We start from the raw sequence: 12,371 nt of genomic DNA, 5'->3' as shown, positions 1-12,371 counted from the left end.
AAGGTTGATGTAACAGCGTAGTAATACAGTGCATGCAAATCAATTTAAAACACGTCACCAACAGAAGTCCAGTAAAACACTGCAGTCCAGTCCATTCGATTTGCAGATTTAACAATTACAAGTATCAGTCATTTAGCACATCCAGTTTATAAATGTAAAGGTTAAGAGAGCAGATTGATCCATTGTGGATCCCTCTACTGGATGTGAAACCAGCGCTGTGTTCCAGACACTCTGGTCTTTTTTTAAAACAGCAAGTTGCAACTCAGCAGTCTGTAGTTACTTAAATAAAGTGAATCATTTCAGATAGTCCTCTGCTCCCAATGCAAAAGCTGTCAGCCCCCTTGCATAGTAATTTATTGACAGCATGCTTTGAGAGAGCTAGTGGTCAGAATGCATTAGAGGGTGTGTGATTTATTTTATTCTCTGTTCCCAGGCTTCCTAGACAAGAACAACGACCTGCTCTTCAGAAACCTGAAAGAGGTGAGCTCTCTCTCCAACCGAGACACTGCAGTGTCATTGTCACCGACTAGGGGGCGCTAGTGGTTAAGTCTAGAGGCATGGGTTAAGGCAGTGGTGTCCAATCACTGTCCTGGAGGACTATTCCATTCCAGGTTTAACAGGGAAAATTGATAGAATGAAATACCACAGGGTCTAGATGGAACTTGGAACTTTAAATTAGACACTTTAGAACAGGGTTGGAACAAAGACCAGGAGTGGAAGGGATCGCGTCAGACAGCCCTGGGTTAAGATTAAACAAATTCTCTAATGCAGAGGTCAATTTTAATGTTCTGGAATATTGAAAACCATCAAAGGGTGAATACAATACTTTTAAAATACAATGCATAAAAAAGTTCATGAAGCTCAATTCAAAACACTGAAAAATGTCAAACAAAATAACTGAGCAGCAAACATGCAAAATATTCTATTAGATTTCTTTTAAAACTCTGCCGCGGTGCATGTCCTGCAGATCTAGCTAAACAGCTGCTTCTGATCGGAAATCCACTGGGCTTGATCCAGGAGTCCTGCTGGAGGGAGATTTATGACTGCAGCTGCGTCCTTCAGGGATTTAGAGGATGCGTCATCCCAGCGGGTTTATTACCTGTATGAGTGTGAAATAAAGAATAATTATCCAATTTTTTTCTCTCTGTGTCGCTCGCATGCAGTTTTCAGTAGGTTTAGCATTATGAGGTCACGCAGCTGACCTTTGACCTTGTTGTTCTGTCCGCTCCAGGCGATGTGCCAATCGGAGAACAAGATCCTGAACCTGTGCTTCGACCAGAGCGACCTGACCGACAAGAAGCGTCCCGAGACGGTGAGCGCGGGCGTTTCATTAATTCAGATTCAGATTGGGAGATCCATGAGCGAGACAGACAGCAGCGATGCTGAGGCTAGCTGATCATCCAGCTCATGTCAGCCGTGCTGCATAACAATGCCAACACATACAAGGGCTGTTTTAGTGGGGATCCCACAAACACAATGACAGATGGCACTTGCTGGCACCTTCTTGAAGACAATGGACTGGATGGGCGTGGCCACGGGCTGTACTGCCCTCTCGCCACCTGATTGGGTGGTCCCAGCAGGGCAGGCTTGAAGCCCATTGGCTGGCGGGACAATGCCTGTGTTTTGTTGTGCTGGGCTGTGTGCCATGGCTGCTGCCCGTGTCGTCTCTGCAGTGTGAATGCACAGAGAGCTCCAGTGTCGGGCTGTCGCATCAGCAGCACTGAACCCCTCTCCTCCTCTCTCTGCAGGCTGCCACCCAGTTCAAAGCCAGTTTGGCAAAGCTTATGGAGATCTTGATGTCAAAGGAGCCTTCGTACGTTCGCTGCATTAAGCCCAACGATGCCAAACAAGCAGGTAGGTCTGCAGCGCGTGTGTGTGGGTGGGAGAGTGGGTGGGCATAATGAAATAATTAACAATCTAAAACCAGAAATACTGCCTTCCACTCTCCAGCAGTACCGTTTTGAACAGGGTTAAAGCATCTTTGTGAAATGATGTTCAGTTAAACAGGAGCGTCTGTGTTTGTGTATGCATGCGAGTGTGAATAGCTAGGATTGCATTCAGTTTGTAAGATGCCTGATTAGATTGTATGTGAGTGTGGGTGTATAAATCTCGAGTCTTTGGGCTTGCTAACTTAAAAGGGTTTTTATCTTAGCAGCAAAGGCTGGGGGTGAAATTTTAAAGCATGTGTGTAGATCTTGTGATGCCGTGTTCCTTGACTGTCAGTGTGTTGAGACTCTCTCTCTCTCTCTCTCTCTCTCTCTCTCTCTCTCTCCCCTGCCCAGCCCGCTTCGATGAGGTTCTGATCCGACACCAGGTGAAGTACTTGGGTCTCATGGAGAACCTGCGAGTGAGGCGAGCCGGCTTCGCATACCGCCGCAAATATGAGATCTTCCTGCAGAGGTGGGCAACAGCACTGCTTTACTGTGTAGTGTAGCGGAGCGGAGCTGAAGAGACTGGCTGGCTAACCAGCCCCAGCTAAACCAGGGATTGCAGTGGGCCAAGGCAGCTTGTATAGTGGAGTGTTATATGTACTGAAATGAAGTATTCTGTTTTCTTAGCTTTCTCTTCTTTTTCATGTTTTAGAGAAGGTTAGGAGTTTTCAAAGCATTTGTAAACCAATAAAAAATAAACACAGTGATGTATGTTTCGCACCATAACCTCATGCCCTTCTGCTATCTAACCATGTGTCTGCCTTTTCATTTCTTCCTACAAACCCTCCTGCCTCCTGTCCTGTATGATCTCTGCAGGTACAAGTCTCTCTGTCCAGGAACGTGGCCGCACTGGAACGGCCGGCCAGCGGACGGAGTGGCCACTCTGGTCAAGCACCTGGGATACAAACCCGAGGAGTACAAGCTGGGCAGGTACGCAGACAGCACCACCTAGTGGGCATTTGCTTATCATAATTAGTGGGTGTATATGCAGGCAGGAATACCATCATTGGTCCTGTACTGAAATGACAAGTTAAATAAGCCTAAGCTTATCCCAAATCCTAGCAACATTTCAATGCATTTTCTTATGTAATGTATTGCAGTTCATTGAACTGTGCATGTCTTCCAGTTGTGTTTCTGTTCCATTTGCACACCTCTCCTCCTCCACTCCCCAGATCCAAAATATTCATTCGCTTCCCCAAGACGCTGTTCGCTACAGAAGACGCACTGGAAGTGCGGAAACACAGTCTGGGTGAGTGAGAGACCCGGCGCTTTTACAGCACTGGGGTTGCAATAAAGGACATACACATACCGCTGGCTAAGGCATTATTCACTTACGTTTCTCTGTTTTTAGGTTAATGAAGTCAAAAACTGTAATGTGGCGGTACCACCTTAAACTTGAGCTGTAATCTTGGTGTTCCACCTTAAAGGGGTCTTTTGCCCAATGCTCTTGAGTAAAAAAAAAACATTAGTCATACAGGTGCGTTGATCAGATAGTTTCAATTCCACTCAGCAGTGTCTGACTCGTCAGCAATAGCATCACTGGGGATTTCATCAGGATGCTGTGACTGACTGCTTCAGTGCACAGAGTGACAGTTACATTGAGAAGGGGGAAGGTAGTGGGATAAGCCTAACACAGCCAGCTCTCTCATGAACACGGTGCACAGTGCAGAGCAGCCCTCTCAAACCAGGTTCTAATGCACAGCGCAGCTGCCCGATTGAACTGACCGGTTTGATCAGATTTTTTTTTTTTTTTAATCAGCCACCACACTGCAGGCTTCGTGGAAAGGATACAGTGCGAAGTCCAAGTTCCAGAAGCTGAGACGATCTGGTAAGTGAGGAACCGTGAGATCTGTTAAAAGCCCTTTCTAGATTTAGATCTTCAGAAGCTGGGTTATTGGACCTGTTCAAGTTGTTTAGATGCAGTGGTTATTTAAGGTTGCCTGCGGGTTAAATGAAAGCTGCTCCTAGTTCCCGTGTGCAGAGCCTGCCGTATTGGAACTCTGCGGCTGTGTAGAATACCAGCTCAGTGTGTTTAGATGCAGCGCGGGCAGGGGCGTGACGGCTGTCGCTCTGTGTTGCCAGCAATTCTGATCCAGGCGTGGTGGCGTGGCATCCAGGGCAGACGGAGAGCGGCCAGGAGGAAGCGGGCAGTGGAGATCATCCGCAGGTAAGCTGCAGGCCTTGCTGTTTTAAACACTTACTTCAGTTTCAGATTGAACCTTACCGAGGGATTGTGTTGCCTTCACAGAGCCCCTAACGCCCCCGCTTTCTTCCTGCAGGTTCATTAAAGGATTCATTTACCGGCAGGAGCCGCGCTGCCCGGAGAACGAGTATTTCCTGGATTACGTGCGCTACTCCTTCCTCATGAACCTCCGCAGGAACTTACCCAAGAACGTCCTGGACAAGTCCTGGCCCACGCCCCCTCCGGCGCTGAGTGAGGTACCCCACTGCCCGCGGGGTACCCCGCATTTTCAGGAGGCTGTTTTGTTTTTAATCCAAACCCTGGATCTTGTATTTATTTCTCTGTTTTGTTTTTTGACACAGGCCTCTGATCAGCTGAGGAAGATGTGCATGCAGAACATGATGTTGAGCTACTGCAAACAAATCAACCCGGAATGGAAGAACCAGGTAACAGACTGAGAGCAGCTGGGATAATAATAATAGTAATAATAATAATAATAATAATAATAATAATAATAATATTAAAACTGTGTTTGGAGTTCGAGAAGTTGACCTGCCAAAACTTTGAAAAAAATGTCATGCATTATAAAATAGATCCATAGATAGGAAACTTTAACAGGGTACCATTGTGCACGCAGTGACTGAAGGGTTATAGAAATGACTGCCATGCCTGTGTTATTTCTAACGCTTCTTAGAAAGTTTGTGTTTTGCATCTTCTAATTCGCTTCAAGCTCACAATGTAAAAAAGCATAGTTAAGTGAACCCTAATGCTGATGCTAAGCAGGTTATCCGGTAATCGGTCGTAACATTTCTTCACACAAGCCTTTTCCAATGCCCTCTCCCAGCTCGAGCAGAAGTGCATTGCCAGTGAGATCTTCAAGGAGAAGAAGGACAACTACCCGCAGAGCGTGCCCAAGCTGTTTGTGAACAGCCGACTGGGTAAGCTGCCCTGCTCCCCGCAGCGGGTCCACATGGCCACGGCCGGACCCAGGGAACGAGAGAGCGACGCAGTGCAGTGGCAGGGCTGTGTGTTGTAATCCAGCCAGGAACCCTGCACTGCTCGCATATGCCAGAGCTGAGGGAAGCAAGCACTGTGCTGGAATGTTAACAGCTCCTCTATGCTTCACAGAAACGCATGCAGGCATGGGGGGGATGGGATTGTATGCCATTGATTCAGCCGATCATGTTTTTTTTTAAAGCAGAAAAGCTCTGTTTTTAAAGTTCTTTATTTGTGAGTGGGATTCATGCATTAATTTCAATGGCATCTGGGTTGGTGGGTTGGTATGTGAAACTGCTCAAAACTGGGATGGAGCCATTGGAACTAAATCTATGACATTTAACTAGAACTATGACTTTCATTCTTTCTTTCTTTCCTTTTTTTTTAAACATGCCTTTTCCATTCCCTGTTCGGTTTTAGGGAATGAAGAAATCAACCCCAAAATTCTCCAAACGCTAGGAAATGAGAAAATCAAGGTGCGTGTTTTTAATAAGGAATTTCCCGGGATTGCTTTGTTAATGAAGCAGAGGAGTGAGTAAGGATTATAGCGAGCCTAGGGGTGAGCCATGACAAGTATTATACAGGGGATCTTGGGGAAATCTTAACAGGGAAGGCATTCGTCAGTCTGGGATGATGAAATCTCATTCCGGTTTCTAATCATGAAATATGTTTTTGAAGCAGTTGAAATGAACATCGCACAGTTCTTGGTGCAGCTGTTTGCAGTGACTGACCGTGTATTTTACAGTACGGAGTCGCAGTTACGAAGTACGACCGGAAAGGCTACAAAGCCCGGCAGAGACAGCTGCTCCTTACCCAGAACAGTGCCTTCATCGTGGAAGAGGCTAAACTCAAACAGAGGATAGACTACAGCATCATGAAGGGTAAGCTGCGATGCAGGATTGAGCTGGGATAGGACTCTCATAGGAAACCCTGTAAAGGGACCTCCAATCTGCACACACCTGAAATAGATTTAGGGATTGACAGACACTAAACATTTTGACCAGAAGTCTTCAAAGGCTCTTAACTATTCATGTCATTGGGGTTGATTTCTTGGTAATTATTCGATCTGTTAAATAAATAAAACATAATAAAACACTCACTAGTGCTGAATAATAATAAATAGTAAAAAAACGTTTGTTTCTTGTAAGATTTCTAAATATTGTTTTTAATAGCATACAGTGCCACTGGTGGCCAACCATTGTAATTGCAACATTCCATTTGTGTTATTCAGTTGCCTTTGACCCAGGAGTAGCCAGTGTTAGCTTTTCCACTCCTGGTCTTTGTTCCAGCCCTGTTTTATAAATTGTTTAATTGAGCCTCCTGAAGTGGTTTGTTGTGTCGTGTTGCCTGTTAAACCCGGAGTGGAATAGCCCTCCAGGACTGGGATTGGACACTGTTCCAGTGTTCAGAATGTGATTCCGTTGTCTCCTCTGCTCTCTGCCCCAGGAATCTCCGTGAGCTCCTTGAGCGACGGGCTGTTTGTGCTCCACGTGCCTTGTGAGGATAACAAACAGAAGGTAAGGGTGTGACATCATCAAAACTCTTCCTTCTAAAACTGCACTCAGACCATGGGAGCTGTTTAACTGATCTAATTAGTGGATCTGAACACCACCATTTGAGAACCAGCTTTATGAAAAAATCTAACAGTTCCTGTGAGTCTATTTAGTGTCTATACAAAACCAGTTCATTCAGAGAAGGGCCTGTTTTGGATGAATTGAATAGACTGGTTAGCATGCCTGTAGAACACTGAGCTGCTGGTCATGAGTTGGTCCCCCTGGTGCATGAAAGGAGGCGTGTGGTACAAAAGCGCCACCTAGTGGGTACTAGGTGTTAACTGCAGGAGAGAACTGATTCACTGCATTCATTATGAAAGCTGTGCTCAAACTATTGTGACTTTTCTTCTGCCCGCGTTTCCAGGGAGACGTGATTCTGCAGAGTGATCACGTGATCGAGACCCTGACAAAAGTTGCCATGAGCGCCGATAAAGTGAACAACCTCAACATCACTCAAGGAAGGTGAGAGACCAGATATGACTCTATTTAAAATGATCTGTAATATACTCCTAACATGGTAGTAATTCACTTGGTATAAGTATATTGTATATTTGCAGTTTAAATAGTCCATGCTTTTAGACTGAGCCGCGGCTGGCTGTATATTGCAGTGTGTGTTTGCATGCGGCGCAGTATATTATAGCATACTGTAGCAATCAAAATATCACCTAACTTTAACACAGATCTACAATGCAAATGGATTCATACCTGTAACTGAATGAATGTCTATCAGGTTTGCAGATCTCTGCTGTGGTGGAACACAGACACACACTGACTCTCTTAACTATTAACCCTTTTCGTTGCTGCGCAGTATAAAGTTCACGGTGGGCCAGGGGAAGGAAGGGATCATCGACTTCACCTCTGGGTCGGAGCTCCTGATCACCAAGGCCAAGAACGGACACCTGTCTGTGGTGAGTGACCTTCGCTTTACCGGAGTCTGCCGGTCAGTCTTTTCAGGTGCTGAAGTCCTGGCAGTGCCTTCAGCAACATAGTTTGCTTGTACTGTCGTCTGCTGGTGCAGTAGATTATAGATAGATTATAGGTTAATGGGCTACTTTCTCCCATTTGTATAACAGCACACAAAATAAAAGCATTCCCAATGACATCTGAATTATAATTTTTCAAGGTATTTTTTTTTGTTCTAAGTAAGCAATAGTCCTGGTTTTAGGCAGCAATGTATTCATGATTTTTCTCTCTTTTTTTTTATAGATTGCCCCTCGTCTCAATTCAAGATGATGATGATCCATTTAAAAAGAGGCTATATATATATATATAAAAAAAGAAAATGTAAAAAATATATATATGGATTTCTACCAGCCACTAATCAGATTACAGCAGACAAAGCAAATACCGGTTTTCATTGGCTAATTCTGCCAGTGATTATTCGCCTTATCCAATCAGATCTCTTCATTTCTTCCCGACACCAAAGGCCTGTGCTTCCAAAAACCTGAAGAAAAAAAGATAGCTATATATATTTTTGTTTTAATTATTATTTTTTTTCAAATCCAGAACGCACAGTGATTCTAGCTTGAGCCTCGCGCTACTTTGCTGCAATGCAAGTCTGACAAGTCAAGCTAAAAAAAAAAAGAAAAAGAGGAAGAAAATGGATACGTTGTTAAATTAAAAAAAATACATATTCAGAGCAAGAATCCTTCAGGAAATCAAAGGCAAGAAGCTGCAAAGCAAGCAGTGATGCCCTTGGGAACATGATCGGTAGTGTTTTGATTAAATCAGGGGAATTTTCTATTTGATTTTTGTGAAGGTGAATTGATGGCTTTAACTTTGGCAGGAAAGTTGATGCAACCAATCAGGAGTGAGAACGACAAACGATTTGGACGGGACCGCAAGGACAGGAGAGTCAGAGACAGGCTGGACAGAAACTAGGAGCCCCCAAGCTGTCCACGCTGACCCATTTCAACACCCAGCAGCGCTTGGGATTGGGTGAGCTCTCGCTGAAGGATTACCCAGCTTGCTCTCTGTCATTCCCTGGAACCTCAAACTCCATTCAGTTGCAGCGAGCGCGTTTCGAAAGCGTCTCTGCGTAATCTCATCCCTCAGGATTCTCAAACCTGTCCGAGACCCAACCAAGGACTGTTTGTTTAAAAATTAAAAGGAGAACTCTGCCCATGTGGTTTAAAAACTGAAGAAAAGCTCCACCTCCTGCAGAGGTCCATACCTTCAGCTGAATATACTGGATCTAAATCTAACTTCTCGCACCGTTTCCTGTCAGCACCAGCCTTTTTGGTAGTAATTCATTTGGTATAAATTAATCAGTGGTTGCAGTTTCATATTTTGAGGGTAGCATTCTAAAAGTGCGTAACCATATTATTATTATTATTATTATTATTATTATTATTATTATTATTATTATTTTACTTTTTATGCAATCACTTGACCAGTTTGGCATTCAGTGCTTGCTTGTCATTTACAGTTTCAGTAGTCAATGCTTTTAGACTAAGCCGTGTCTGGCTGTATACTGCAGTGTGTGTACCCTTTTGCGCAGTATATTATAGTGTACTTGATCAAAATGTCATCTAACTTTAACACAAACGTAGAGGCTTAGTTACGCACCTTTGGTAGCCTACTAACCTCCATTTAACTTGTGAAGGACGTTGTCACTTGAAGTGCTTGTGATAACCCTGTGCCTCGCCAGCATAAGCCACCAATTACAATGCTGTTTTACTATGCTTATTTTTTATTTTTCAAACAAATGGGGTCACTAAAAGTGGTTTAAAAAACACAAGAATAATGATCATGGGACAAATCCGTGCACAATCGCTGTTCTGCAGGCGTGCCTGGGTTCAGCTACAATGACCTTGTAATTGCAGTCAAGTACGAATTGGAATTGATCCCCGCTCTGAATCCCAGGTACAGTAGAATAGCAAAAAAAAAAAAAAAAAAAAATCTGTCTGTGGTTTATCCTGGCGAGGATCGAAGTTTATCAGATCAGCTCCAAAGCACACTGGGCTACAGTGCATTGTGGCTGCATTATCATTCACTGTTGTCAAATTCTAGCCACAACCTGTAAATTGTATGTAAGTGTGTTTGTATACATGTGCCTTGCCTAGACTTCAATACATGTCTGTAGCCATATACTTCCATGCACTGGTTTCCACTCGGTTACTTCCACACAAATCCAATTGAACGCAGTTCAGAGCCGTTTAGCATACTGCGCCTGCAGCAGCAGAGCCCTGTGAGGTTGGTGTTAGCCCCCAAGGTGCTGAAATCATCCTGTGTGTTTCAACGCGCTTGACCAGTCCCAAGAAGTCAAAACTAAGCCTAAAACATTATCGCTACTGTATTTCAATTTAAATATACTGTCACAGGATCAAAGTTAAAGCATTCAAGCACGTCTTCTTCTGAAATAAACCCTTTTTTCTCTGTGGTTTAACAGCATGCAGTCTGGGTCATTTCAAATGCCAAGTTTCTGCACGGCCCAATGCAGCATCAGATTGATATGCCAATCCTCTTGGACGCTTGCCTGCGCTGAATGCAGTGCTGCTATGCCTGTACTGAAGATGCAATTCTCTGCATCTTTTAAAAGAGAAGACATTTAGCCTTTTATTTTATTTTCAATACTTTTAGTTATTACACAAGTTAAACAAATTTTAAAGACAACTTTTGGAAGAGTACATTTTTTTTTTCTTTTTTTTTTTTTGTAAATGGAGTGAGTAATAATGCTTTATGAACAGGGGGAGCGGTATAATAAAGTGATTGAAAAGCCATAGAGAAATGAATTCTGATCTGTAAATACATATGTTATCATGGAGATAGCCTTTGTAATGTGTGCAATAATAATTAAGCATTTGATGACGAACAAACTCTGTTTTTTAAAGTTTTTGAATTTCTTTTTTTAATGCAAATTCATTCTGACTCCCCGCTACGCTGCCCCTAATGCCAAAGGCTTGTGGAGGAGCATGCAAACCAGTCCTGTATCCACACCTAGCACAAAGAACCCATTTCCTAAAACTTTCAGACCCGAGGCGCTCGTGGCTGTGCTATTGTTCAGAGAGGTGCAGGTTTAAATCTTAGCCTTGGCAAGCCTTTTCTTTTTGAGGTTTATTTGTCTGAGCACTGCCCTCCCATTTCAATAAAAATAAAGTAAAACTGCTTCCAGATTTAATGGTGTTCAGTTGTTTTTTTTTTATTGCAAATAGCAGCTGCAGGTCCTGGCATGCTGGAGGAACGGTGTGCAAGCTTAGGCCTGGAGCTGGGTCTCTCTTTGATAGGAAGCAAAGAGGCCGGTTGCAGTGTTCCTGGCGGCAGCAGAAAATGGATGCGCAACAGCAAAGCACTATGGGAGATGTAGTTTAGGGAAGCATTTGGAGCATTTACATTTAACACTGCGTACCAGCCTTTTTTCTCTTAACATCTCTTAAAACCGGCTCCGTCACGCACCTTGGGTCTGTAACTGCAAAGCTAGCTCTCTGGTTCAGGCATCTCAGTAACACTGTGTGTGTATCAAGTCTCGCTGCGTTGTGAAGAAGACTCACATTGCACAGACGTTTGAGCCAATCCAGGTGTTGGCATATTACTTTGCAGGTAACTAATTAGGACATGTCTGGAAGCATTACCTCCAGCCCTGCTCCTCCCCATCTCCGTTACCACTGTACTGCACTGGTAGCTGTCTGAGTCGCTTCAGACGGGAACTGCGATCCGGGAGTATGCTGTCATGTCACAGCCAAGCTTATAAATAGCCCTGCTGGGTTAAACTCTGACCAATCCCTTTGCAGCTCTGAATCTGTGCCACCTGCCTGCAACACATGACGAGAAAAGACATCCTTACAGTCTGAGGGCTGCATGCCAGCATCAGAGCTCCTCAAGGTGGCATTTATTTAGCACTATCCTCCCGCAGCCTGGAACATACTGTCAGTGCAATATACCACACGGAGGAGGGGGTAGAGAGCACAAACAGCCTCTCGCCCGAAGAAGTGTTATTGAGAGCGTGGAGGGATTTTAAGGCACAGTCCCTCTTGGCCGGCTCCTGCTGTTCAGTTGGATGCAGAGCAGCACAATGTAGACCCCTCTGTTTCCAGACTGTGGGCTCACTCAGGCACAGAAGACTTGGCTTCCTTTCTGGAGCTTTGCTTTCTGAAACGTATTAAAAGGTTTAAAAACTAAACATGCAATCGGCCACTTCGTTCACCAGGCACTGTCTCTGTAACGTTGTTGATGGTATTAATCTTGGTCCGTAATTAATTCAAACGAAGGAAGCGTCCTTTATGAATGCATGCCAGTCTTTATTCCACTTTATTCAAGTGTTTGTTTTTTCTCTTCAAAAACCAGTTCTTGCTGTTGTGGCTTGTTTTCAAATGTAAATGACTTTAAAAAAGCAATTCCTGCCCTTTCTTTTCTTTTGTTTGGTCGCTGCGTTATTAAATGACCTCTCATGGTGAGCTCAGTACAGCCCAGCCGAACCCCTTAGTCACATACCTCTCGGGTGATTCCTGCAAATGGAGACGGTGCATTGATGATCGTTTAGCACGTTTTTACACTTTCAGCATGATTTTCAACTGGGGCAAAATGATTGCGAAACACGTGTGTGTCCGCAGGTGTGTTTTGTCCTGTCGGTGTCACGTGTTCGTTATCTACAGTAAGGTGGATACGCGTTGCCCCAGTAATAATCGCAAAAGGGATCGCTTGGTAACCTGTGATTAGGCAACAGTCACAAAGCCCATATATAGAAAAAGCAGAAACGTGATTTAACAGCAC

At 44.1% G+C, this 12,371-nt stretch overlaps 1 protein-coding gene across 5 annotated transcripts in view; it reads left to right on the top strand.

Annotated features, from left to right (window-relative positions):
• The window catches only part of LOC117429517 (unconventional myosin-Ic), a 52,914-nt gene extending 42,132 nt beyond the window's left edge, over window positions 1-10,782 (top strand). For all 5 annotated transcript variants that reach the window (XM_058998006.1, XM_058998009.1, XM_058998011.1 and 2 more), the window contains exons 16-32: window positions 434-480; window positions 1,232-1,312; window positions 1,749-1,854; window positions 2,283-2,400; window positions 2,748-2,861; window positions 3,104-3,180; window positions 3,691-3,759; window positions 4,014-4,098; window positions 4,211-4,370; window positions 4,476-4,559; window positions 4,958-5,051; window positions 5,530-5,585; window positions 5,855-5,990; window positions 6,556-6,626; window positions 7,027-7,124; window positions 7,471-7,570; window positions 7,869-10,782. In XM_058998006.1, coding sequence (XP_058853989.1) covers window positions 434-480; window positions 1,232-1,312; window positions 1,749-1,854; window positions 2,283-2,400; window positions 2,748-2,861; window positions 3,104-3,180; window positions 3,691-3,759; window positions 4,014-4,098; window positions 4,211-4,370; window positions 4,476-4,559; window positions 4,958-5,051; window positions 5,530-5,585; window positions 5,855-5,990; window positions 6,556-6,626; window positions 7,027-7,124; window positions 7,471-7,570; window positions 7,869-7,895 — 1,523 coding nt within the window. In that variant the 3' untranslated portion in view covers window positions 7,896-10,782. The remainder of the gene's footprint in view (window positions 1-433; window positions 481-1,231; window positions 1,313-1,748; window positions 1,855-2,282; window positions 2,401-2,747; window positions 2,862-3,103; window positions 3,181-3,690; window positions 3,760-4,013; window positions 4,099-4,210; window positions 4,371-4,475; window positions 4,560-4,957; window positions 5,052-5,529; window positions 5,586-5,854; window positions 5,991-6,555; window positions 6,627-7,026; window positions 7,125-7,470; window positions 7,571-7,868) is intronic.
• Window positions 10,783-12,371: the final 1,589 nt, after the last annotated feature.

This window comes from Acipenser ruthenus, chromosome 24 (genome assembly GCF_902713425.1).
Source record: "Acipenser ruthenus chromosome 24, fAciRut3.2 maternal haplotype, whole genome shotgun sequence".
Taxonomy (NCBI): domain Eukaryota; kingdom Metazoa; phylum Chordata; class Actinopteri; order Acipenseriformes; family Acipenseridae; genus Acipenser; species Acipenser ruthenus.
The sequence above is the reverse complement of the archived record's forward strand: the minus strand, read 5'-3'. Positions and strand labels throughout refer to the sequence as shown.